The sequence below is a fragment of the Paramisgurnus dabryanus genome, chromosome 1 (genome assembly GCF_030506205.2).
Source record: "Paramisgurnus dabryanus chromosome 1, PD_genome_1.1, whole genome shotgun sequence".
In the NCBI taxonomy this organism is placed as follows: Eukaryota; Metazoa; Chordata; class Actinopteri; order Cypriniformes; family Cobitidae; genus Paramisgurnus; species Paramisgurnus dabryanus.
Window position 1 is genome coordinate 28,865,369 of NC_133337.1, and position 27,866 is coordinate 28,893,234.

Here is a 27,866-nt window from a genome sequence, read left to right on the forward strand (position 1 = left end):
TCTTTTTGGTAAACCATTCTCTGCAAGCATGTAACAAAAATTGGTCATTGAAATCTGTCTCCCCTTGTGATGTCAGAAGGGGACAATACCACACCTTAATCTGTCACATTTTACAAAGTGGCAACTTTAGCATGATATCATAAATTATCTATATGGTATTTCGAGCTAAAACTACACATACATACTCTTGGAACACCAACTATTTATTTGACCTTCTTAAAAAAAGTCTTGTGAAATAAAGGGAATCCGTTAAGTAACACCATATAAATCGAATTTGGGAAATTAAATTGTACAAAAAAATAACTTTTAATCTCCACCACAGACATTGAAAGTGAATTATTATCCATCACAGTCATAATGAAAGTCCTGCTGTTCATACAAGTACAGTATTTAGTTTATACATAAAGTCACTTCATCAGAATTTCAAGTGTCCAACAATGAAAAGATCCTTGGCCTATTTCTTCTTTGTGGCTCTCTTCCCTTCTCCCTTTTTGGGTTTTCCTTTACCCCGGAGTTTCCTCAGGCGCCTCATTTCCTCCTTGAAATCCTGGTGCTCATCTCTGCAACATTAATCAAACCATCAGTCAGTTCATCATTGCATAAAAATTGAATTTACATGTTTTGCATGTTGCACTATGATTTTGTGCCAGAGCCTACCTGAAGAGTCCTATGTATCGGAGCTTCTGTGTCATGGAGTAGTAGATCTTGTGTGGTGGGTACCAGTCATACACTTCCTTTCTCTGGGCCATTGGGGGCTCTTTAAACAATTCGACCACTTTCATGGACTTGGCATCTGTGTGTCGGGCCACGTCTCCAAATATTCGGGCACTCAGGCGCGCCATGCGCAGAGCATAGTTGGACAGACTGGCCATATTCGGCTTAAAAAAAGTGCACAGTTATTAACACCTGCATTCATTCATTACACCGTCTACTGTTGGACTACAAATCTATCTAACGAAATTGTATTCCTCTAATTACAAAAACAAAACAGCTATAAGCATGCATTTTTGTAGACATGTAACGTTATCACATTACTGACAGATTAAAACATTATAAGCTAGCGTTAGTTGCCTACGAGACAAAATGGCTTACCCTTGCTTTATATACCTCCTCAAAGCAGCATTCGACGTCTACAAATACAGACTTTATAATGAAGGCACGTAAACAAATATGAAGGACAGTAAACCAAATGCAAATTATTGTGTTTGAACCTTGGTTTCTCGTTTAAAGACAGTTGACAGTTCAACCTTCATACACTCAAACGCACAAGGGAGAACGTGAATGAGGCGCATGCGCACAACGTGCTGCTGTCTGTCAGGTCCTAAACCGTAACTTCAATATATGGTTTCTTAATTACACTATATGCATCTTCCACAAATAATGATTATCCATATTTAAAGCTATAAAATTTAATGTAAAGAATTCCCGGTCATAGCGTGATAAATCGCTTCCCTCATTTTTTTATTAATTGGTAAACACTACCGCTTTAAGGACCTGGACAGAGGACACAGTTCGCAACAATAACTATCTAAAAGAGTTGTATAAAAATATATAAGTTATAAAAATATCTTTATTTTTTATAGCAGTATTTGTTTGTTTTATGGGTACTTTTATTTTAGCGTCGTTTTAAGCTGTAAAATATCAAGCACGTAAATAGGAGTTTGTACGTCTTCAAAATAGTTCCGTATGGGAATATAAACCAAGATAAGAGTTCTGTCTTTGTTATTGATGTGTTATAATAAATAATTATAAAGGTGGTGTAATGTTTTATTATTTTATCTTTTTTATTCTTATTTAAGCTTTATTAATTTTAACGTCAGGATCACATATAAGTTCTTGATTTAGTCCAAGTGTTATAAAGTATATTCATTATGGGTTTACCACAAAATTCAGCAAATTTAAACTTCTTGTTCCCTACTTAAAAAAAGAAAGAAAAATCTACACAAACAGTGACCAAGATGATCCTACTAACAAAAAATGTTCAGTTTGTTTGCACAACCACCATTTTACTGGGTGCATTTATACAAACTTTTATTGTACAAAGAAATCAACACTTGAGAGATATATATAAATGACTTATGAAAGCAAGGGTAGCACAAATAGAGCACAAATGTGCTCTTATATCTTTGTTCACTAGATGGCGATATGTGCATTTACATATAGAGCAGAGAAACAAGGCAATATAGCCTATAAATAAATTGATGGACAGCTTTCTGGATTAGCATGCCAATCACGCTTTTCCTTTCCATCCAGAGGATGTATCTATTAACACAATTCAGGGGACAAAAAAGGAACAAGATAACACATCCTCTAAATAGCACAGGACAAATTGCCTTGTGCATCGCCCTGCATTTTCAGATTACATTGTTCGGTGTTACTGTAAGCTGCAAGCAACTTCCAAACAAACTTTGGCTTTCTTAAAATGTAATTAAAACATAGCTGTCAAGCTGTCATTCACACTTTTCTGTTGACAAGTAATATTTAACACATATTAAATTCATTTAAATTCATTCAATGCATCAAGACCAATATCACGCCAGTTTCTGACTAGCTATAAGAAGACATGTTGTGTCAGTTGTAGCCATGCATTATCTTGCAAGTGGCATGAGTGAAATTTTAACATCCTGCTTGAGAACTTCAATTTGATTTTAACAAGAAAATATACCTCACATTTTTTCAAAAACAAACTATCAAAACGTACACAGCATAATCTCATATTTATACCATGCAAAAGGATAACAGAAAGATTAACTTGGAAACTATAATGGTCTCTGTGGATATCTAATGTGCAAATGGGAATCTATAGCACAATAAATTCTGGAATAAAACCCAAAACACACACATAAAGAAATTTTAAATTTGGTTTTATCTTAGTTATGAAAGCCATTAAAATATGCATTGTCCTTTCATCAGGATATTCAAATATCTGTCATGCTGAAAAAATGCAGATCTTTAAACTGATTGGCACAATGATTGGTATTTTTTAAGAAAACCTTTACAAAAGCACGAAGCGCATATATACATAATATGAAAAGCACACACTTTTTTGAAGTTGGTGCAGCTGCAACCCTCAACTTCCATCCCAAAAATGAAATAAGGCCCTATACTGACTGTGTTACACAGTTGGCCAGCGCTCTCATCCATTATTTAGTTATATACCTGACTGCTGTTGGGTTTCTACAGAGCACAATAGTTTTAAATAACAAACCCTTATGTGAGAGAAAGGCTTGTCATCCTAATCATATCATCTGCTTTGATATTCAGAATGCTAAGATTTTGGCAAAACCTGGTTATTTACGCACAAGTTTATATGAAATAACATCACCAGCAAGGAAACTCAAGTCACAGATTCAGCAAGAGCACGACTCCTTTAAGAAGGTGCTTAAATAAACAATGAACATCTCATATTGACAGTATGACATCACCGCTGTTTTTCTCAGACAGTGCCAACATGCGCGGCGGATGCTGGGATCCGAGGATGATTCGCCAAACGTTTTAATATCAATGCGCTCATTTGAATATCAAAATTGTGCGATGCTGCGTCGTTGAAGGCTTTGATATTACGCAGATCATTTTTAAACGAGTCTCTCTGGTTAATGGGACCATTTGGTAGCGCATGCACAGGATAGCGTATCTGCAAACGCAAAATGGGCTGGGGATGCATTTTTGGCACGGAGTGAACCTGTTTCCCAGCTTCAATTGGGGTGAGTGCAGAATTTAATTTACTTTAACGTTAATCTAGAAACGAGGCCCATCGATTTCCTGGATGATAAAAACAGCCGTGCGTTATAATTCGTAGACATTCATGTGCAGAAATGATATCTAAAAGCAGCTGCAATATGCGTAATACTGACTTTAAATTGAACGATTAGTTATTGCATTTTTCCGAAAAATCACAAGCAATATGACTCACGTCTTGACAATTCAGGGAATGCATGAGAAAATAAATCTGGCTGTACCCTAACTGTATATTTTTAATAGTGCATTTCTGTGAAGTCTCCATGTAAATGTGATAGGGAGGCGGATGGGCAGATGTCTAAACCACACATGCCCCTTTAATTTAAATAGACGCTTTAGGGCGACGCCACACGACTGGGCTATTTCGTAACACGGTTCGACTAGAGGAGCATTGATAGGGGCTATTAGACCAGCTTTAAAAAAAAATAACCTTTGAAATTGTGTCTTTTTTGTAAAGCTTGGATCGGGTGAACAAGGATTGGACTGGATTCATTCACATATTATACGGAAGGGCTACGGATGCGCGTCGCCTATGCGTTTTCCGTCGTCGAGCCTTCATCTAGTAGGGCTCTCATATCCAAACGAATTCCCCCGCACCGACTGCCATCCATTCTCACCGTCCGCGCGCCCGGCGGGATGCGGGTGCACGTCAAGGAGCTGTCCAAGCTGTTGTGGTGCTGATGCGGCTCTGAGCGAACGCGAGCATGGCTGCTGGGAAGTTGCTGCTCTACGCTGGTCTGTCTCTCTCCCTCTGCGCGCTCGGAATGCTGGCCGTGGCCATCTGCTCCGATCACTGGTACGAGACGGACGCCCGGAGGTACCGAGAGAGGTGCCGGAGTTTCTCCAGTCGAAGAAAGGACCCGGGTTTTATATACATCCCCAATAACAGCCTCCCTCTGCGGGCGAGCCGCTCTCGCCTGGACCGCTGGGAGGAGAAGCTGCTGCTGGCGCGGAACAGACGGCAGCTCTTCGCCATGAGCGCCGCCGACGAGTGCGGCAGGCAATATAACTCCACCAACATGGGGCTGTGGAGCAAATGCCATCGCCTTGGATTTGATCAAGAAATCGAGGACCTCATTCGGAAAGGTAGGAATTGAGATGGTTTGACAAATTGCAGTTGTTATTGTAGTGATGTAATGCAACATTGTATTGATGTTCCTCAAACGCATATCTTGTTTTTTTCCAAAGCACCAAACTTATACAGACATCAGTAGTTATCAATGGGACGTTATCAAATTTATTGGTCTGTTTTTATACATTTGCATAATGAATTGTGGTTGATCTAGTTTTCCTTGGTCATGCATTTGTTTATTATTAATCCTTATCCAACAACTGCAAACTAGAAGAGACATACAGTTTATTCAGCATCTCGTGCAACATATTACTGCAATATTTTGGGCATTATACACTCCAAACAGCAGAAGTATACACAAACTGACATCAGCCATTACATCCGGAGACTTTATTGCCTCATTCATGTGTACTGACATAAATAATATGCAGAGACGATGAAAGAATGGCAACATCACCCCTCATTTGTTAGATCACAAGCTTGCGAGGTGTGAAACCCTACAGCTAGCCTTGCACTTGGTCCTTATTGTCTTCCACCAAACTAGGTTAATTTACTCCTCATTGGTTAGAGGCATGTGTGATTACACACACTAGACTCTCTATAAAAAGATCTCTGATAGCCCAAACATCACGGTCTGTTTTATTCACATTCTGCCAAGGCACACCAAACAATCGCTCCAGAGTTGCTGATGACTGCATGCTCTCCGGTTACATGCTAACATCCATCTGCAAATCGATGCATCTAAAGATGGCCTCTAAAATAAAGCAAAATTGTCCTTTTTTGATTTTTGGTACTTGCGTTTTCATATAACAAGGATTTTTTGGGGTAAAAGGTGCACTAGTATTGTTATATGTACCAAAATTTGTGTGCAACACTAGTGGATTGTATTTTTTGCACCATCTGCAAAAGCTCACCTCTTCTCTGGGGGCAATGGCCAACTCTGTGTTCATTTGGGTTGGGGGATGCAATGACAGATACTATGAAATTCTACACCAGCCGTGCCTTTCACCTTGGATGAGATGGAATGATAATGCTAGGAGCAGTCAGGGCTGCAGGGTCCAGTATTTATAAGCAGTTTTTCCACACTTAATGAGATACCGTAGGAAGTTAATATAGTGGAAAATTTTATTTCCAATGCATAAATAATTGTATTTGCAATTTTAGACTTGTTTTTGTTGTATAAAGATCTGGCAACCTTTCAGCAGCTTTTCCCCAATGCATAAGTCATTTTATTTGCATTTAAGGCTTGTTTTGTTGTAGGAAGATCTGGCAACCCTTTCAGCAGCTTTCTCCTCAATGCATAAGTCATTTTATTTGCATTTAAGGCTTGTTTTGTTTTAGGAAGATCTGGCAACCCTTTCAGCAGCTTTCTCTTCAATGCATAAGTCATTTTATTTGCATTTAAGGCTTGTTTTTGTTGTAAGAAGATCTGGCAACCTTTCAGCAGCTTTATCCCAATGCATAAGTCATTTTATTTGCATTTAAGGCTCGTTTTTGTTGTAGGAAGAACTGGCAACCCTTTCAACAGCTTTTCCCCAAAGCATAAGTAATTTAAATTGCAATTTTAGACTTGTTTTTGTTGTAATGAGATCTGGCAACCCTTTAAGCAGCTTTTTCCCAATGCAAAAGTCATTTTATTTGCATTTGAGGCTTGTTTTTGTTGTAAGAAGATCTGGCAACCCTTTCAGCAGGGTTTTTCCCAATGCATAACTCATTTAATTTGCATTTAAGACTTGGTTTTGCTGTAGGAAGATCTGGAAACCCTTTAAGCAGCTTTTTTCCCAATGCATAAGTCATTTTATTTGCATTTGAGGCTTGTTTTTGTTGTAAGAAGATCTGGCAACCCTTTCAGCAGTTTTTTCCCCAATGCAAAAGTCATTTTATTTACATTTAAAGCTTGTTTTTGTTGTAGGAAGAGCTGGCAACCCTTTCAGCAGCTTTTTTTCCCAATGCACAAGTCATTTTATTAGCATTTTAGACGTGTTTTTGTTGTAGGAAGATCTGGCAACCTATTCAGCAGTTTTTTCTCAATGCACAAGTAATTTTATTTGCATTTAAGGCTTGTTTTTGTTGTAAGAAGATCTGGCAACCCTTTCAGCAGGTTTTTTCCCCAATCATAAGTCATTTCATTTGCATTTAAGACTTGTTTTTGCTGTAGGAAGATCTGGCAACCCTTTCAACAGGTTTTTTCCCAATGCATAAGTCATTTTTATTTGCATTTTAGGGTTGTTTTTGTTGTATGAAGATCTGGCAAGCCTTGCAGCAGCTTTCATGCGTGTGTTGGAGAAATAACGAAGAGTAAAGAATAATTAGCTGACTGTTTGTTAGTTAAAAACCGCATATTGCACAGATAAACAGCTGTTCGGCATGCTCATAAATGTGTAATGTTACAGAATATCTGCTTTATTATCCATATCATTATCTGACTTGCAGGCTCATTGTTTTACCAAACATGCTGACTGCGCTTATAATGGCATCAAAGTCTCTGAGAGGAAAAGCTTATTCTCACTCCCTCCTCACTATCATCTCTTGGGAGTGACAGGATGATGTATGAGCGAAAACAGCAGTAGTGTACTTATAAGGGGTCCGAAATGTATGGCTTACTGAGCGGAAAGTCATATTTAGGAAAGTGCATTTTATGTTAAAATACCTTCTTAAATCCTATCTTAAAATGTATTGATACATGTAAATTAACCGTAATGTTAATTTAACGGAAAGTTGCATTGTCTGGTGCAGGACCTTTGAACTTTGCTCACTTTCCCATCAAGGTTGTTTTATTTGTGACTAGTTGCTCTGCAAATACAGGAAATGATGTCATGACAGATTGGATTGCCTAATGCCGCCATAAGAGGGCTTCACTCCCAACTATACTGTTTTATAAATGTGAAAAATTCATCCCAAAAAGTGCACCGTTTTCTGAACTAAGCACCGATGCATATATAGATTTAGACTATGTTACTACTTTGTGAAAGACTTGCAATCCGATGTGCAAAACGGAAAGTGTGACCAGAAATAAAAAATGATGCGAAAGCTCTGGGCATCTGGAGTACTCTGAAAATTAAGAGAGAGTATCTGAGTGCAAGTGTGAAAGGAGGATGAGATCATGCAGAAAGAGCCGACCCATCTCATTGTCCACCATCTGTCCCTCCATCCCAGCGGGATACCCATCAGGCTGATGAAGACATTTTAGGCCTAGAACTCAAGAGAGAATGGAGGCCAGAGTGAGACAGTCGACATCCCGCAATTTATACAGGCAAACTTAATGCTGGAAAATCACTGTGGCCCTAAGGCTGTGAGTGAAAGATGGAGAGAGACTAAAGATGGAGAAAAAGTAACCATAACATAGGCAAAGCTAAAACAAGCCAACACTGATAAAACGGCAGTAAAATAGACGTTTTGATAACATTTACAAGTCACTATGAAAACAAAAATTATTTATGGGTGTAGGTAATTTATTTTTCATTTATAAATTTTCCCTCCCCCTCAAAATTTTATGTCTTTCACTGATGATATATATCTTGGCCTGAGGGTGGGGCTAAATTGACTGTCCAATAGCCAGACTTTCAAATTTCGGGATACGGTTAATTCCCAAATGAGGAAATCAAGTCCCATCCTAAATTTTCCACATTCTGAAAGCTGTTTTCCTTGGAAAGGCATTACAATATGGCAAAAAACACCTTCATCAACTTCCATTACATGGGTCGTTTAAATGCTTTTCAAATTATATTTTTAAATAATATATATTTTTAATATAGATTCACATTGTTTTAAACAAAATGGCAATGAAGTTTTAATTCATTGAAGTCTTAACGGAGGTCCTGTCTGTGTAATGAGTAAAGGGGGAGTGGCCAAGTTGAATGGCCATTTTTTACGTATTTTACGAGCTGGCCCCACTAACCCCACCTCTACTTTACAAGTTGGCTAATTTGTATGAATGCGTACAAATCGAATCATACAAAAATGAAGATTATTATAAAAAACAATAATGAAGCTCCACCCCTAACCCCACCTCTACTTTACAAGTTGGCTAATTTATATACATTTGTAACGAATCGAATCATTAAAAAATGTACGATTATTATAAAAAACAATAATGAAACTCCACCCCTAACCCACCCCTACTTTACAAGTTGGCTAATTTATATAAATTCGTACAAATCAAATCATACAAAAATGTAACATTATTATAAAAAACAATAATGAAGCTCCACCCCTAACCCCACCTCTACTTTACGAGTTGGCTAATTTGTATGAATGCTTACGAATCGAATCATACAAAAATGAAGATTATTATAAAAAACAATAATGAAGCTCTACCCGTAACCCGCCTCTATTTTACGAGTTGGCTAATTTGTATGAATGCTTACGAATCGAATCATACAAAAATGACGATTATTATAAAAAACAATAATGAAGCTCCACCCCTAACCCACCCCTACTTTACGAGTTCGCTAATTTGTATGAATGCGTACGAATCAAGTCATACAAAAACTTACAATTATTATAAAAAAGAATAATAAAACCCCACCCCTAACCCACCCCTACTTTACGAGTTCGCTAATTTGTATGAATGCGTACGAATCAAGTCATATAAAACTTACAATTATTATAAAAAAGAATAATAAAACCCCACCCCTAACTCACCCCTACTATACAAGTTGGCTTATTAATATGAATCCGTACAAATCGAATCATTTAAAAATGTATGATTATTAAAACAAACAATAGCGAAACTCCACCCCTAACTCCGCCCCTGTTTACGACTTGGCAAAAACTTAACATTATTATGAAAAACAATAACGAAGCTCCACCCTTAACCTGGCCTCTACTTAACGAATTGGCTAATTTGTATGCATGCGTACGAATCAACTCATACAAAAACGTACAATTATTATAAAAAAGAATAATAAAACCACACCCCTAATATACAAGTTGGCTAATTAATATAAATTCGTACGAATCGAATCATACAAAAACATACTATTATTATAAAAAACAATAATGAAACTCCATCCCTAACCCCATCGTCACTGGTGAAAGCAAATTGTACAAAAACGTACAAATGTGGTCGTACTAATAAAATAAATTAGCTACCTTGTAAAATGCATACAAGTTGCCATGAGATTGTGTTAAATATAATTGCAACTGAATATTAACGTTAGCAATGAACGAGGGTTTGAATAGTTGAACAGAAATGCAAAAAGTTTTTGTCGATCATTAATTACGATAGTTTTGTTGTACGTCAAACAAGAGTTTATGTAATTCGTAGCCTTATTTTATCTTCTGTATTTTGTTCCAGGATATATTTGCACACTTAAATTAATTACAAATAATAAAGCATAGTGAGTAATGAATATCTTACAAATAATTAGTAAAAAATGTTATTTTCTTCAGTGTGGGATTATACCACAGTCCTCAAGGGATCTGACTTCCCTGCATCCACTGTTTAAATTAGATTCCATGGGAGAAAAATGCCACAACTTCCTAGTTCAAGAAGTAAGTCCCACTGGGACTAAAGCGCTGGCACTAGTCAAACAGACAGATGTTGGGGTGGGAAACCGGCTTCATCTCCTAGAAACAAGGAATACCCTGTGCCGTTTTATTGCTCTGAATTTTAGCTTACAATGATTTTAGTTTAAGTCACATTGGATCACAGATATTGAGTGTGACTTCCAATAAAGTCGAGGAAAAGTAAAACGTCTTCTGTAATTCTCAAGACCTACAGGCTTTTAAGAGCCTTAGAGGAGCTATTCTTAAATAAATGAGGTGTCCAATAACCCTCCTTTTCATTTTCGGTTACGACTTTCATTGCCGACAAATATCCCTATAGTAAAATGTGCCTTGACGTAGTGCCACTATCAGCACATTTAGAGTAGAAAGCATCCTCATTAATGTAAAGAGGACATTGTGCATTTAGGATATGATGGGGTTGAAATTAGCACCCTGTTTGATAACAGCTTGAATTATATTTCTCTCTTCTGTTTGAAATTATGCTAATATAATCACTGGCTACTGTGTTGGTGGATATCAGCATTTTTGTCACACCGTGGGAGCTCTCTGACCCAAGACATCTCTCATGGTTCTTCATTAGGTTTAGATTAATTCTGACATCGGATATCTATGGAATAGAGGAAGTAGAAGCGTATATTATACTGATGCAACATCTTCATATAAATGCTAGTAAGCCTGTTTTTGATATTTTACTTACATTTGTCTCTATTTTGCAAAGAAGTGATAAATTGCCAATTGCACGGCCTCGAGGCACAACATTGATATTTGAGAAAACCGGATGACCTTAAATTCTGTTGTTTGCTTTTCTTTTGTCCCTGAAGAAGCTTGAGACAGAATAATCCTTGCGAGGTGTTAGCAGATGTTGACGCTAAGAAATCTGGGGGTGATGGAGGACGAGGCGTTGTGTAATCGTAAAGCTGTGAGTGATATGTGAAGGAATAAAGGTCTGTTTAAAAACCCACCAACACAGCTGCCTTTTAAGATTGCATACTAAAAAAAATTAACTTTGTGTAGGAATGCTTTACAATGCAACCTAAAATTTATTTCAGTATGTTAGCATGTCGCTAAGCTAACAGTGCAATACTCACAAAGAATCAAAGCACACACAAATATTGGATGAAAGATTTAAAAGCTTTTTTTTGAATAAAAGAATATTTTACCTCATCCACCATCTTCATTTTTTTATCAGTTTTGCAATGCATTATGGGATTGGCTTCTCTGCAAAAGATATAGACCCTAAAATAAGGCCATGTAGGAAGTAATAAGGTTGCTTACCTTTTGCTAGTTTTTCATACAGTAGGGGAAAGACGTCCAATGAAATTTTGTGTGCATTAACAAGCAGCAGTGCAAGGACTGAAGTTGATCTCTTAATCCAATTTACATTCTGGCATGCGTGTTAGTCTCCCAAAAATGGAGCGGGACTGAATTCAACATGAACAGATTATAGTGAAGTGAAAATTGAGTAAAATCACACTTTTCATTAATTTCTACCTCTATAAACATTACAATACATCAAGAGTGGCCCAATTTTCTTCCACGAGTCCCCCGAAACACTTCCCAAAGCAATTTCACAGAAAAATCAGGGCAGGGTTAGAAGTGGCTGTTTTTAATTGGTTGGCTGTATGAGCAGCTCAATCGAGGGAAATCGTCTTAAGTTTCTTCGGCTTGAGCCGTGATGAGGCAAGTAATGCATCTGAGAGATTGAGACAGACATTGATCCATTCTGCCACTCATCAGTTTTCCATTGAATTTGGGAGAGTGTGATAAACACCGGATGAGCTTCACTCGATACCAGCGGGTCAATCTGAAAGAGCAGGAGCATTGGCAAGGTTGAAGGGCTGTGCACAGAAATTCTTCTAGTTAAACAAGCCCAGTTTTACATTTATGCATTTGGCATACGCTTTTATTTGATGCAACGTGTGGTGCATTTTAAGGTGTACATTTTATCAGTACATAAAAAAATGCTGGGTTAATTTCAACCCAGCATTGGGTAAAAAAAGATGAATCCAACCAGTTGGGATGTAATTTAATCTGTGCTGGGTTGTTTCAACCAATTTTTGGGTCAAACATAAACATGTTCTGTTAATTTAATCTAGCAAGTTGGCTTTTCCCCCTTTTCACCCCAAATTGGGTTGAAAATAACCCTGCATTTGTGTATATGTGTGTTCCCTGGGAATTAAACTTGTGATCTTTGAGCTGATAAAGCAATGCATTTGAGCTACAGGAATACATCCACCTAATTTTGTGTTGTTGCACTGTGAAATGTGTCATGAAATACAAATACATGTTGCATTATAGCATTTTGTGTTGGGATCGATGGCAGAATTTAAGGGAATTTAATTTAAGGAAAACAACAAATGAAACATTTATTTGATTTCACAAGATGTCTGAAAGTGACTACTGACCCTTTTTGAAGTTTTTTTATACCTTTAGTTGGGTAAATAGATTTGTAAAACAGACAGATAGATGTAAAGGGTGACCAATAGCATTGATTTATTGAAGAAAATAAATAAATAAAATAAAACACCAAAAAAGGGGCACTTTGTAGTATAAGGACAAAAAGGGCATTGAGCCCTACCTGTGCACATGCCTCACTAAAAATATTTGAAATATGTTTACAAAAATAAAATTTTCACCAATATATTATTTGGCCATTTTTTGAAATATATATTAAATATAAATATATTTTAAACCATTTATATTCGCGTCACATTGGAAGAAAAACTTAACTTTAAACATAACAGGTTTGAAAAGATTAAAATTAAATAGATTTTCAACTTTAAAAATATACTTATAATTTTATATTTTATACATACTTATACAAACTTTTATATTTCGGTCAGGAAAAATATCTTTTTTGCCATATGCATTGTAAAATTAGAAATGTATTTGTTGCCCCTGAAATACATTTTCAAATATATGGTTAAAACTCAATATATTTTCAAATTCCAAAATATATTTTATTAAGCTTTACTTTCTACAAAATGTATTTAGCGTATATTTAAAAATATTTTTGGACAAAGAAATATATATTTTTTGCCTTATGGGGGTTCTTGAATACTGAGTTTTGCGTAACACTTTATTTTGTCAGTCTACTTTAGACATTTTACTTACTAACCCATTTCCTAACCCTACCCCTAACATTCGACTAGTAATGAGATTAAGTTGACAAGTAATTGTAAAATGTCTATAGTTGATTATTAAAATAAATGTAGTAAAATTAAGCATGCATGCTAAGTATGCACATCAGGTTGCGTTAGCCAATCATTTGTGTCTGCGTCTTTGTTGTTTCAAGTTTGTGTAAGTGCATTTCGGACCAACAGCAAAAGCTTTACGGTAAAGTCAACATAAAATTACATTTGTAACCCATAATGTAATGTAAGTTATTCACTTATAAAAAATATTGGATGGTGCTAGCAACGTCAACGTTCCCAGAAAATGCAGGGACTGAAAAAATATATACACCGCCCGAATGCACTGTATAAGTGGTTTTGGATAAAAGCATCTATAAAAGACAACACTCTGTCACCACTGTTGACTTACATGATGGAAAATCACGCAAGTTATTTTGGCATTAACAGCAAAATTCAAGTTTATTTTTGTCTAGAAGTGAGCTACTCATCATAGCTGGATGGTAAATAATGGCTTTTTGCTCAAAAGATCCAGCTCACATACAGTAGCCGTGGCTAAGTTTTTATTATACCACCATCCAAGTAACCTCTCGACACCTATACTTTAGTGTTGATAGGGCTGTGATCTCTGATGTATAACCTCTCCATCTTCCTCCGTCTCTTCCTCTTATCCTCTCGTTTGATCAATGGTTCATCAGAAGGCCGGACTTTAGCGAGGTTCAGTTCACGGACACCAATCAGCAATCCATTCAGGCCTGGGAAAAGACAAGACGCTTGTTAAAAGCTCTACGGTGATTCGAATGAGAACCACGTCCACTGCAGCTGCCGGGCTGAATGGGAAGCTTTCAGAGAGCCGACAAAGCAGGAATTATGGCAGACGGAGGAACCGCACAGCTGTCTCTTGGATCGGGCCCTGCGGATTGGGTGCCGGTTAGAGACACACTGAGGTGTTTTTAAAGCGCTCCGAGTGACGGATAGAGCACTTTCTCAGATAAGGCGCTAGCAGAAGGCTGTATGACGTCATCCTTCAAGATGCAGAATAATTCACTCGCTCGTGTTGTCGTGGAAACGCGGAGACATCGTTTGACAAATGTTATTTTGCTCTCCGAAGCGAGTGTTTGTTTTGTTTTTTTCCATTCTAATTGCTTTGGTATTTGCGAAATGAGGCCGGAAAGACAGGTGTGTGCGTGTATGTGTGTGGGTTTCATGAAATACAAAGGAAAGTACAAACATCACTTACCTGAATACATGACTTTGATTGTTTCACTATCAGGGCGTTACATCAGAAACAGGGCGCCATGTCGCCAACAGCAGACAAACATTTCTCAACGATTTCTTACCAGTAAAGCATCCTGTTCCCATTTTATCACCTACTGTTTTTACAAACAGCTACCACAAGATAAATCCAAAATGTGTCTTATTTTCTCCTAAAATCAAAAGAAAGGATATTTTTAGGGTAACACTTTGTAATAAGGTTGCGTAAGGGATAATGTATTGGCAGCCGGTTTATTTTGCAATAACTGCCTGTACATTATCCCGCTAATTTTACGGCTGTTTACCTTATAAGTAAGGTAAGGAGCATTAAATACTGATTTAAAATATTTTATTAGCTAATTCTTAATGAAGACATACCTTGCGCGTGGATAACATGTTGTTTAATTTCGGTTTTAAGACAAGTCAAGACAGTAAAATGTCACAAACACACTATATGGTCCAATCGTTTGTATGTCATATGTGTTATTAAATGACGTATGGGTAATTCTCGCGAAATTAGACTTATGAGGTGTCATGAAACATTTTGATAAAAAAGTAAATGCAAAGTAAGAGTATCAAAATAAGAAGCATACAGTTACAAACATCTCTTCATGTACTATTTTGCACATGATTTCAAACAAAATCATACAAACCAATTTTGCTGTTTTTTCCACATTTAAGGGGGAAATTTTCATTACCGCAATGTGTCCATGACTGGATTTGGGTTCTTTGACATGAAAATATTTATAATTAAAAAATCTAAAAAATGAAAAGCTTCAGTGCATGTTATACTATAAACATTTACAGTAAAGAAACGTGTGGTATTTGATGATCATTGGTAAATGTAGAGACGATAATAAGGAATATAAATGTGTCCAAGACCAATTTTCTCATCCTCCGCAACAATTTTTAATCATTGTTTAAGCCCTCAAGGAACATTAAAAACAAAATTGGGGACATAATTGACTGTGACACAATAAGCAGTTCTTATTTATTCTCTCCAGATAAAAGTTGAATTTTGTTTGTCATAGTACAACTTTTTAGTTCTCATTACCGAAACATGAGTTTGTAAATGCATATATTTAATGTCATATCACGTTGCGGTAATGATAATTTTTGATAATGATAATCTAAAAAATTCAAATAATTCAATGGGAGATTTTTTTTAAATCCTCTTAAACTAATGGTTATAGTAAGTTCAGACCTTAATCTTATATGTGCAAAAAAAATGGCTTCAAGGGATTTTTTTAAAATTCTGATGCTGGACACCTTCTAAGTCTGGATTTCGTAAGAATCATCCATATTTATATTTATTTTTTTGTAATATTAAACTGTACCTGTTAAAATGATTGCCAGCATCCGGATTTACCGTGTGTTATTAGTTTTGAGTGGCTGTTATCTGGGAATAACACACCTGCAAATGTCGCGACTCACCAATCAGAATCAAGCATTCCAATGAGCCGCGTATAAACATGAACAAAAAATGTACAAAAGCATTTATTAATCTTAGTTCATGTTAATTTCAGCATCTATTAATACCAGTGGCGGCCAGTGACTTTTTTTTCGAGGGCGCTCGATGTGAAGTTCGTCACAACATGTATGTAGCCCATCATGTGAGTGGTTCCTTATTTCAAAATATGTGTTCTGCGCGTCGAGTGAGCATATGTGCATCACGTGTTTTGTCAAAATAAGTGCCTGCTGCAGATGCTTCTAAAGGGTTTATGATAATTTGTTATTGTTATTGTTAATTTATTAATAGTTTGCCAGATACTCGCATAATCTCATGCATAATCAGAGTTTACTGTTAAGGGAGTGTCTTGCATGTATTTTTTGAAGTGTCTCTTTTATAATAAACAGTTTTGACGCGTGTGCAACAGGCACTTATTTAGATTTGGTTCACATGACGCAACAAACACATATTTTGAAAACACGAGCAACACACGACACTCCGAACACTTATTTTGAATTTGCGCCCCTCAGATGAGCAGTCACGAGCCGCCACTGGTTAACACATTTTTACAATTAAAAGTATAACTGTCAACATTAGTTAATGCACAATAAACAAACGTGAACAATTGTATTGACATTAACTAACATGAACAAAGATTAATGATGTAAACTATAGTAGGCTACTTATTTTAGTATAGCATTTACCAAATGCCGTACAAATGTATTGTAAAATGTTATCTTTTGAAGCCTATTTAATATTGTTTTGTTTATTTTTTTGCATTGTGACATTGAATTGCACCCAATAATTTTCAATACAACAATACAAAATAAATTCACAATATTTCAGTATCTCATACCAATACAGCAGTCCTATAGTGATGTCCCACATGTGCAACGCCTGAGCTGACAGCAGATAAGGTTTGATGTTTTCCAGAAACCGATTATCAACACATAACTTATTTATTTGTGTGATAATGTGAAACAGAAGCATTAACATCGGTCATTCATAAAAACGTCCTCTGTCCACGACTGCGTATTTATCCGTACCGGATCACAGCACACTGAGGAGGTTTTAAAAGGAAAGAGATGGGAAATGACCCCAGAGAAATTAATCTGCCGTGCCAACAAAATAAATAGATTTAGAAAGTGCAAACCTTTTTCAACCGTGTCACCGTTTAAACATTCCTTTCATTTAATCTCATTTTTATGGTTTAAGCAGATGTTTAGCTGTTGCAAATACTGGTGTTGTTAGTCTTTTACCTTAAAAGAGCACCAATCTGACTTCGTTTCAGTTCATGTTGTCCTAATGAAAGACAAAATAACCCCAAAATTTGGGGGCCTGATGCTCTCGCAGCCGCTATTCAGATAAATACAAATGCTACCTTCCTCTGTCTTTTAATTAAGTCATAATTGTAGTTTTTTTACCTATGTGAGCAAACACCATAATGCATCTAGCAACACTGTGGAAATATATGATGAAACTTTCGTAACATCAGCGTGGAGAGTCTGTGTGTTTGCACACCTTTACCAAGCGGAAAGCCTCGGGCGATGGGCAGACCGCTCAGATGAGCAGAGGAGTGTAACTCCAACATTCAGCTTTTGCAATCCCAGTGGTTCAATCTCTGGACCCCGGGGCGGACCAACAAGCAAAGAAAACAACCGAGGATCAATATTGACATCGTAAGTAACGCGATAACATATAGATCTCGGCACAGGCGTCAAGAGTCATAGAAGGCGATTGAGCAATGAATGCATCACGTTTCTGTTTTGCACCTGGAGAGACGGAGGAGGAAAGTGAGGATAGTCACGCGGAGAGAGGAGATGGAGTTCTCTGTTGCCCGAGGGAGCTGTCATTAACTCGCAGGGCTGTAATGGGCGGGCGGTCATGCTGCTGTTGCTAGGGTACAGACTTCACTTTGGATCGTGAGAGCAAATCTCCCGTTCCATCTGTCCACTACACTAAAATCATCAAAGGGAGTGAAATCTTTGACAGACAGAGGCGAAAAACGGTTTGTTTTATGGACATGAATGATCTTTGCTTTTCTCTGGGATTAGATTTACGTTTCACATACAATAAAACAAGACTTTTTTACACTGAATAAAGAACTCATATCAGTAGTATCCAGAGGCCAACGCTGACATTTATGCAGTTTGCACATACTTGTATGCAAATCAACTAACAGTGCATGCAAGAAATACAATGTTTTTATAATAAGCCTGTGTGTTCCCTGGGAATTAAGGGACCAATCCCAATCAAATACAGCGTGTTACTCCTGTCAAGCTGTAAAAAGGACAACTATTATAAATGCAGCATTTTGCAGCAGTCTTAATACATACAATAGCTTTATACAAGTAACAAACAAATATGTAAGATATCCCTGTAAGACCCAAATATAGGAAAAAAACCTTGAAAAAAATGTTTCATGTCACGTACCCCACATTCCAGAACAATATCATCTGGCCCTCATGCAGCAAATAGATATTTTGGCAAACAAAGCCCAGACAAGAAAAAAGGACCAGCTAGGTATATTTGATAAATAATAAATAATTCAATTAAATAATAAATAATTCAAATTCTCAAATAAATAATTCATTTCCTAAATATTTATTTAATAACTCTTATTAAAACTCAATATAGTTTTAAAGGTCTTTAAAATCAATATTATGTATGTTGCTACCAAAGAAATTATTCAAAAAGTAGATTTTTAAAAGTTTAGAAGGACAGTTATTTCTAGTAATGTGCAAGGTGCACACGTAAGTTTTGCTACCGCTCAGGCCCAACGTTATAAAATTACAACATTGTCATAACAAGCTTAAAATCTTAAATAATCAAAACATTTAACTGTATCTTAAAATCTACATGATCTAGACACATAACTAATCACATACTTTTTTTGGCATTTTACTTACGTGATTGTTGATTTATTTAGTCCAGTAAAAAGGTTATGTTCTTCAAGGCAAGTTTGCAGGTTTTGTAAGTTACGGACAGGAAAACAAACCTATTTACAAAGTCTACCATTTAAAAGCATTGCAGGTTTAAACAACAGGACTTTTTATTTGAGTAAATGTGGTTTTAAAAAGAAAAAATCATTTACAGGTATATTTTATTAGACCTTAAACTGATGTTGCATTATTACAACCGAGGGCTTTACAGGGATATTTAAGTTCATGGGAACTGGGTATAGGCCGATACTCAAAATTCAGGTATCAAAATCAGATCGGTAAGAGCAACAAAGTTAACACACATTTCATTGCTTTATTTTACACTGCAAAAAAAGTTTTCAAGACAAATATCGATTTGTTTTTAAATCAAGATATATTTTCTTTTCCAAGCAAAATGACCTCAGAAAATAAGACTTTTTTGAAAAAAAAAAAATATATATATACATATTATGTGTATGCATTTGTGCTTAACACAAGCAAAAAAAAAAAAAAATCTGCCATTTGGGTACACTGCAAAAAAATGATTTTCAAGAAAAAAATTCTTAGTATTTTTGTCTTGTTTTCAGTAAAAATATCTAAAAATTCTTAAATTAAGATGCTTTTTCTTGATGAGCAAAATTACCCAAGAAAATAAGTCTAGTTTTTAGACCAAAAATATCAAATTTAAGTGATGTTGTGCATAAAACAAGCAAAACATTTTTCTTAAACAACAAATTCAAGAAAAATGTACTTACCCCATTGGCAGATTTTTTATATGTATATATTCTATATGATATATACATTTAAAAAAATATATATATAAATATTTTTTTATGAATATATGTATGTGTGTGTGTGGTTAAATATACATACACAGACATATATTATGCAAAAAAACTTTTATTTTGTATGTGATTAATCGCGAGTAATCTTTGCCTGGCATAGTTGATGTGCTTTGATCACATCGGCACTCCACACACTATAAGAACAAACGTGATAAATCGCCGATTTTTGTTCATCATGTTTGTGGTCTCTCACATTTTGAAAATCTGATAAGATTTAAAAAATCTTTTGGTGTGGCCCTAGATTAAGTAAGAAAGTTGTTTTTTGCAGTGTAAGTAAGGGTTAATATAAAGGCAGCCAGTTATTATTGCAGACAGTGTGACACTGAAGGGGTTTATTTTGTGATAACAACCTACTGCAGTGCCTGTACATTATCCTGCTTATTACACGGCTATTAACCTCATAAGTAAGGTAAGGAGCATTAAATATTGATTTGAAATATTTTATCCGCTCATTCTTAATGAATGCAGGCCTTGCGCAAAGAAAACCTGTTTACTTTCGGTTTTAAGATAAGACAAAATGTTCAAATGTCACGAACACGCTATTTAGTTTGATCATTTGTAAATATAAAGTCTTATATGTTATTAAAATACATATTTATAATTAATTTTGTGTTATATTAAACTGTACCTGAAATGATTTGAAGCATCCGGGTTACCGTGTGTTATTTATTTGGAGCAGCTGTTATATAGGAATAACAAACCTGCCAATGTTGTGACTGGCCAATCAAAATCAAGGATATTTTCAATCGCTCTCTCTCTCTCTTTCTTTCTCATTTGCTCTGTGGGTCTCGTAATTGAATATACGATAACAGATTTATGAGAAGGGCAAACACTGACACCCACACACCCGAGGCCAAACCCTCAGGAGGTCAGACATCTCATCTCTGCTTATTTGCAAGCTGCCAGTCAAACACCTCAGGGATATTTTGTCTGTTTACCGCTGTAAGCACATCACCTAAAGACACATGCACAGGATCTTTAACCACAAATACCATCACAGGTTGCATTCAGACATTAAAATGCACATATGCCACGCAATTAAAAAGCTTTTAAAGTGTTTATGTAAACAGCATTTGTATCTTTGGACTGTCAATGTGACGGTTTCAGCAACAACAACATAAACAAACGGCTTTTGTGGACTAAATGCAACTATGCAAAAGTAGTTTGTTTTTGAAAACAAGGGAAATAAATGACATGTGAATTATATATTATCTCCACACAGTTGTGATCCATGTTTTGGTTTCAGAGATCAGTTTAGCCACTATAGCAAGACCGATAAATAAACACAGTCCGGAAGAAGTTAATTTGGGTTCAGGTGCGTAACCGTGTGTGTCCGATGAAACCATCTATTGGCTCTGCTCTGTGTATCACTAAACCTCTGCCATCCACATCATCCCTGCACCACGGGGATAAACAAGCAGCACAACTCCATCAGCCGGAGAGCCGGATATAGAAACTGATTTTATGTCGTTTCTTTTTGACCTCTGCTGTGGCAGCTGTAAATCTAGCTGTGAAATCAAGGTGAGAAAAGGAGAGAGCAATCCGAGTGATTTCAAAAGATGGAGGAGAAGTTTGGGATGTTGCCAAAGTAGTGTGAGGAGTGAAGAAGCTGCTAAACGTTTGGGTGCTTGTATCGCACAGACCAGCTGCAGCGGGGTGCCCTCTGGGTAATTACTTTTCCCCTGAGCTACCCATAATGCCTCTGCAACTTCCACTTCTTTCTCTCTCTCTCGCTCGCTCACTCATTCGTTTGTTCATTCACAAACATGCACTTACATAAACACGATCACTTGTAATTGCACCATTATCTTCAGAGGTTCATTCTGGTACAGCTTCAAAAGCAAGTCTTCATTTTATCAGACAGAAACTAACAAGGTCAGATGGTGATCAGCACAGTGTTAATTAAGTTCAATGATTCTGATGTAAAATGTTTTTAATAGATCAGATTGATAGGATGGAGTTGTGCTCACCAAGAGCACACCGGTTGTTTTCAATTGTACGAGTTTGGATCCAATCGGCAAAAATTTCAATCGGAATAAAGTGCCGGCACTCGGCTAATTTAGTCTGATTGCGTGTTTTGCTTTCGGCGGATGCGTTTCGCAAAGGCACTCAAAACACAAACACATTAGGAAATTTTCTCGCATGCTATGAGAACACTTTCCCCGAGTGCCAGGACCATAATTATCACCAATCAAAGATTACAATTGCCTATCTCATCGGGATATTATTAATGGACGGCCATTAAGTTATGTGGCATAAACTTGGCATGCGATTGACTTTTTTTTATCGATCAGCTATTGAAATTCAAAATTAAAACGAGGTTTCCACTCTACTAATAATATAATACAGCCTCGATTAATGATACTAAAATCTGGCACAGCTCTGGCTTAGAAATCAGAAGACATTTATCAGGAGTTTGAGGAGGAGGCACCTGAGAGTTGATCAAAATTAATGATGTTCGTCGATGGACAGAAGCCATTGGTTTTCTCCACCCATTTCACTTTTGCCAGAAGAGATTTTACATGATTGGAATGGCCACCTGGTATTTTATATAACAAAAAATGGTACAATGTCAGAAAAAATGGTCAAACTATGTAAGGTTAGGTGGGTTAGGGTTCAAAAGGTACAGCTTTGCACCCAGAGAGTTCAAATTAGTACCTAGGATCACAAAGATGCATAGCGTATTTTCAGGACTATAAGTCACACTTTTTTCATACTTTGGCTGGTCCTGCGACTTATAGTCAGGCGCAACTTGTAAGTATGAATATATTTTGACATATGAACCAAGAGACATCATTACCGTCTACAGCCGCAAGAATCCACTGCTCCTGTATTTATGTAATTCAATGGATTCAGTGACGTGGAATGACGAGCCTGCAAACTTGATGTGCGCTGGATTGTTGTGTTCATTTTACCTATTTAGCCTTAAAGGTATGTATGCTATTGTGAATCGTGTAAATAACTGATAATGTTACGTTAACGTGCGGACATCTATTCAGCCTGCTGTTCTGTGTGCTATTGTTTAGTTGAATAACTTGCCTTTCCAGATTAAATGTCTCCGGAACGACTTATAGTCCGGAAAATACGGGGTTTTACTTTACTTAACTTTACTTTATCAACCACGTCGTGGAAATTTGTCTCTGGCATCACAATACAACCAAACATAACATATAAAAAATTAAAAAAGAAGACGATAAAGAAAAAATATAAAACACTTTTTTTTAACATTTAAAATTTGACAGCACTTGGCACAAAACATCATTTATAAACTTTCCTTATTGCTCATGGTTGCCTATAACGTCTTTCTTCTGGCAACAATTGAAACACATCTTCAGCTATCTTTAAAGCCTTTTCATTGACTTTACATCAATAGAGATGATTCATGTGTCTCTGTGTCTTATCAATTTTCGTACTTGCCTCATTCACAATCTTGGACAGCTTAGCTGGATGGTTTTAGTATCTCAAAGGTACATATTTGTACCAAATCTGTAACTAGCAGTACATATTAGGACATTTTTAAAGGGTATTGCCCCACTGACAGATGGGGTACATATTTTACTTAACTCTTTCACCGCCATTGACGAGATATCTCGTCAATTAAGAGAAAACGCTTCCCCGCCAATGACGAGATTTTCCGTCTTTCCGCAATACCGCTATTATCCACCAGGTGTATATTGTATGTTTATATATTTAAAGAAGAACATTTTCTGGAAGGCATTAAACTTTGGTGAAAATCATGAAAAATGCTGGCGCTGGCTGGCAACTTTTTTAAAAAAAAATGCTGGCGGTGAAAGAGTTAATTTTTCTAACAGTGTATTTTCTCACAGTTGTAGCCTTTTGCTCCAAAAAAACAGCATAATGAATTATTTTTAACCCAGCATTGGGTCAAAAAGGGATGAACAAAACCAAAATGGTTGTAATCTAATATGCTGGGTTATTTTAACGCATTGTTGGGTCAAATATAATTTTTTTTGTAAATTTAACCCATCGTCTGGGTTCATTCCTTTTTGACCCAACCCTGGCTTGAAAATAAGCCAGCATGTTTTGTATACATCCACCACATAATTTTAACTTTTTTACATAAACAAAGTAGTTTATCATAATCATGCTGACTTCCATTCAACTAAATTAAAGTAAATGGTTTATACTATGTTACGTGCTGCATGTATCTCAAGTAAATTTTGTTGTGTTCCTCACACAAGCTCATTATAATGCTTTTGTAGACTTGCACACAAAGCATATTTGACCCCTTTGTAACTTGGCTGCCTCTGGTCGCCATCCAATTTTATTAAAGTCATCATGAAACAGAAGTAATGATTGTCTTGATTGTTGAGAAAAAAATATTGGGCGGGCTTGATTTCATCACAATAGCAAGTTTTGAAAGCCCTGCCAAAATAATGACATGCACAGATAAGTAATTTATAAAAAACACTACAATATTCCATAAAAACATTAAAGGTGCAGTGTGTAACATTTATAAGGATCTCTTGACAGAAATGCAATATAATCTACACTGTTAACGATTTCCCTGTATTTTTACAGTACGGTACTGGCAGCACGGTTGCCAGTAAGTTACTGTATTTTGGTTTTACAGTACTGTACTGTAATACCATTTTACAGTACACAAACTAGTACTGTATAGTTACAAAGCAGTACTGTACTGTAATTTTACAATATTTTATTACAGTAGTCTATTTTTACAGTAATTTACTGTAATGTCTATATTGACCCATAAATACTATTTATTACTTATTACAGTTAATACAATAATATTATATAAAATAGCTAGAGATTTAGGTTTAAATCTATAGTTATTAATATGGTAAAAATGCTAAATTAAAACATAATGAATTAAAAGGCAATCCAAGCAATGTTTGTATCAAAATTTTATTAAAAAAAACATTTAATTGAAACAAACATATTTAAAACAAGATTTTAAACAATAATAAACATATAATCAAGTAACATAAAATAAAATCAACAAGTATAAACAAGTTTGGAGACCCCTGCTGTAACATATTTAACTCTGGCAAATAGAACACTCTTCCATAGTTTGAAGTTTTCAGTTTAAAGTCCATCATCGACTAAAAGGTAACATTTCACCGTGGTAAAAACAACACTGGCCCATAGTTTTAAATATTCTACTTGAATTTCATTGAACACTAAAAATAAATTAAAAATTAAACTGTGGCAGACAGACCACAGTGGCCTTTACTGAAGTCGTCCATTCGAACTCAATCAGCGACTGCATGAAGCTGTTCACAGGGGTTAATGGCCACAGCTTTTCTCTGCACCAAGTTCCTTGTCTTTTTGCTTGCTCCTTGTCTGGATGTGCACTTTTTCCCATCTTTGGAATTAATTCTATCCAGAAACCTGTTAGAAATATCATAAACATTAAGTCAACAAATATAAGATAGAAAAAGATTCTTAAAAAATTAAACTCAGCCTTGAATTTACTCCTATTCTGAAACCTTTTGCTCTTATTCTACTGTTCCACACCTAATTACATTAAAATACAGAAGATTCACTTACCGCTGAACAAACTCTTTCCTCAATGGACAGCATCCACCTGGATCATGTCATGATTGAATGTCCTGAACAGAAAGTACAATTGTTACTGATTTGGACACAACTTTTTATTCTGAAAACAAAATCTTTTGTCAATAAAGTCCAGGGACACCTCTGCTAAATAAATACAATTATTAAATTAAATTTCTTATAACCAAAGTCTGAATATTTCTGTTTGTATATTTCTACATGGCAAACTAAGACAATTGTGTACATGTTGTGTATGGTCGTGTTACAGTGTTGTGTGTGAATGAGTGAATGAGTGTATACATGGGTATTTAAAGAAACTGTAGTGGTAAAGTGGCTGTAGTGGTAAAGTGCAAACTTACCAAACATAATGTGCTTGGTGTGTGTCTGGTATCACCCGTTGTGCCTCCACATCTGCCTTAACTCCTATAAAAGTGCAAGGACACTCATGTAAACTACAAATAAAAAGTCAGCCACATTCCTGTGTAATTTTGCATGTGACGTGAAAGCATTTAATATTGCAGTCGAAAAAATACATGACTTGTAACTGTACATCATGTACTTGCCTGGTGCCTTTAAAGATGATCCATCTTACCCAATCCAGCTTACAAGCAATGGTAAGACTGTAAAAAAGACAAATGTTACAAAATCTGTTAGCCATAGAAATAAGTAGACATTGTGAAGGAAATGGTAAAAGAAAATTTAGTAACACTTTACTATAAGAGTTTATTCCTTAACATTTGGTAATGCCTTAGCTAATATGAACTAACAATGAACAATATATTTTACAACATTAATAATATTTGATAATGTTCATTGTGCAGAGACAAAGTGATTGATTTAAAAATGTATTAAGTGTTTAAATCTAATATCATGCTATGCTAACAAATAAAACATTACTGTAAGTGTTAAGTCAGTTGTAAAACAAATATATATATATATATTAGTTGTTATATTATATATTATATATAAATATCTAAATAAGTCTTTTTTTAATTATAACATCTTGTCTACAGAAAATCTCTGAAAATGTCTCGTTTAGTGCAGAAAATAGCGATTTATAGTGACAAGGTAAAAAGACTGTCCCTTTAATGTTTTACCCGGACCGGCTGCGGTGTAACACTATGTCACGCAAAGTTTTTTAACAAGTAGCTAGCTGCTCACTTTAAAGATAAACATGATCGCCTAAATCTGAGCAATCCTGGTGATGCCAGTTTCCTACACGATGTTATAATGGACTACCGTATTTTACATCCAGAGATGAAGGATCAGATGACAGAGACGAGAAGACAAAGGTACGTAAATGCGGAGCCCATTCTCTTTTCGTGCATTGATTTGATGTGTTTTGGAAACTTATATACAGCGTGTAATGCATCTGAAGTGGTGGAAACAATATGCCATAAAAATGTATTGGACAACTTACTGGACGTGTAAAACGCTTTAGAGAAGATATTCTCTGCTTTTGATGATATACCGTAATATAATAACAACAACAATACGCGCGGCAATCCCTTTCGTTCATCTGATATTAAGATGAGCCCAGGTCTGAATGATATTTGGTAGAAGTTAAAGCTGCGATGAAATCGATGCATGTATCCAGTTATGAGGTTTCTTGTTTTCACTTCTGTGGAGGAGTTCAGTACTACAGTATGCTGTGTACGGTGTGACAAGTCCTGACTGTCTACAACCACGAGTCAGCCTTGCCAAACAGTCGAACTTAATACTTTTCTCTGACGCTAACTGAACGGATGAAACGCCGAGATAAACGACCGTTATGCTGGGACCGCAAGACCGCGCTGGCGGGTTGTCTTTGTCCATTTCGTTAAAAATAGTTTCATTGTCACCACACTTTCAACACAATATAAACTCACCAAAACCCTCATAATTTAGTTAAAACAACCCTATATTCATTAAAAAAAAGGTGTAAAGCGAGTTAAAGCAGCGGTAGACATCTGTGTGTAAGCTTACTTTCTGAGGGAGATTGAAACTTTGTTGGCGACCGTTTTTCTCTCTCATTGCACGTTTAAAACAATATTGTGACAAACTATTGACAACATTCTTAAACTAAAAATTAAGTTTTCATGAAACAGAAATATTTCAAACTTACCGAACTGCCAGAAATCAATCGTCCTCCTTCAGCTGCAGCCAGGAGTTGTGCTCTCTCTCCCTCTGTGTGATTTGACGTTGGCGCACTTTCTCTGATTATTGCAAGTACACCTGGCACATTACAGCAATGGCTACAGCAAGGTTACATCAAGACCAAAATATACTGTAAAATTTTCCCGCTCAAACAAATTTACCCAGAATGCATTATGAACTGCAGTACTGTACTGTAATGTACACATACAGTATAGTACTGTGGATTTTTACAGTAATGTACTGCTAAATCTACAGCGACATCTAACAGTG

The 27,866-nt window shown here is 36.1% G+C and overlaps 2 protein-coding genes and 1 long non-coding RNA gene across 3 annotated transcripts in view; 1 reads left to right on the forward strand and 2 right to left on the reverse strand.

Moving 5' to 3' along the window:
• Positions 1 to 282: 282 nt before the first annotated feature.
• On the reverse strand, positions 283 to 1,275 carry mrps33 (mitochondrial ribosomal protein S33). Its single transcript, XM_065289883.2, has 3 exons — positions 1,093 to 1,275; positions 658 to 878; positions 283 to 560 (listed from the first exon to the last, which is right to left on the reverse strand). Exons 2-3 carry the CDS (start codon positions 870 to 872, stop codon positions 455 to 457), a joined length of 321 nt encoding a protein of 106 aa, XP_065145955.1. The 5' UTR covers positions 873 to 878; positions 1,093 to 1,275; the 3' UTR covers positions 283 to 454.
• Positions 1,276 to 1,441: 166 nt separating this feature from the next.
• Positions 1,442 to 27,866, forward strand: part of tmem178bb (transmembrane protein 178Bb) — a 105,485-nt gene continuing 79,060 nt past the window's right edge. The window contains exons 1-2 of the mRNA XM_065289882.2: positions 1,442 to 3,704; positions 4,196 to 4,824. Coding sequence (XP_065145954.1) covers positions 4,443 to 4,824 — 382 coding nt within the window. The 5' untranslated portion in view covers positions 1,442 to 3,704; positions 4,196 to 4,442. The remainder of the gene's footprint in view (positions 3,705 to 4,195; positions 4,825 to 27,866) is intronic.
• On the reverse strand, positions 24,479 to 27,866 carry LOC135779166 (uncharacterized). Its single transcript, XR_010544696.2, has 5 exons — positions 27,565 to 27,866; positions 26,024 to 26,080; positions 25,820 to 25,883; positions 25,455 to 25,516; positions 24,479 to 25,295 (listed from the first exon to the last, which is right to left on the reverse strand). It is a non-coding gene; the product is annotated as an uncharacterized lncRNA (long non-coding RNA).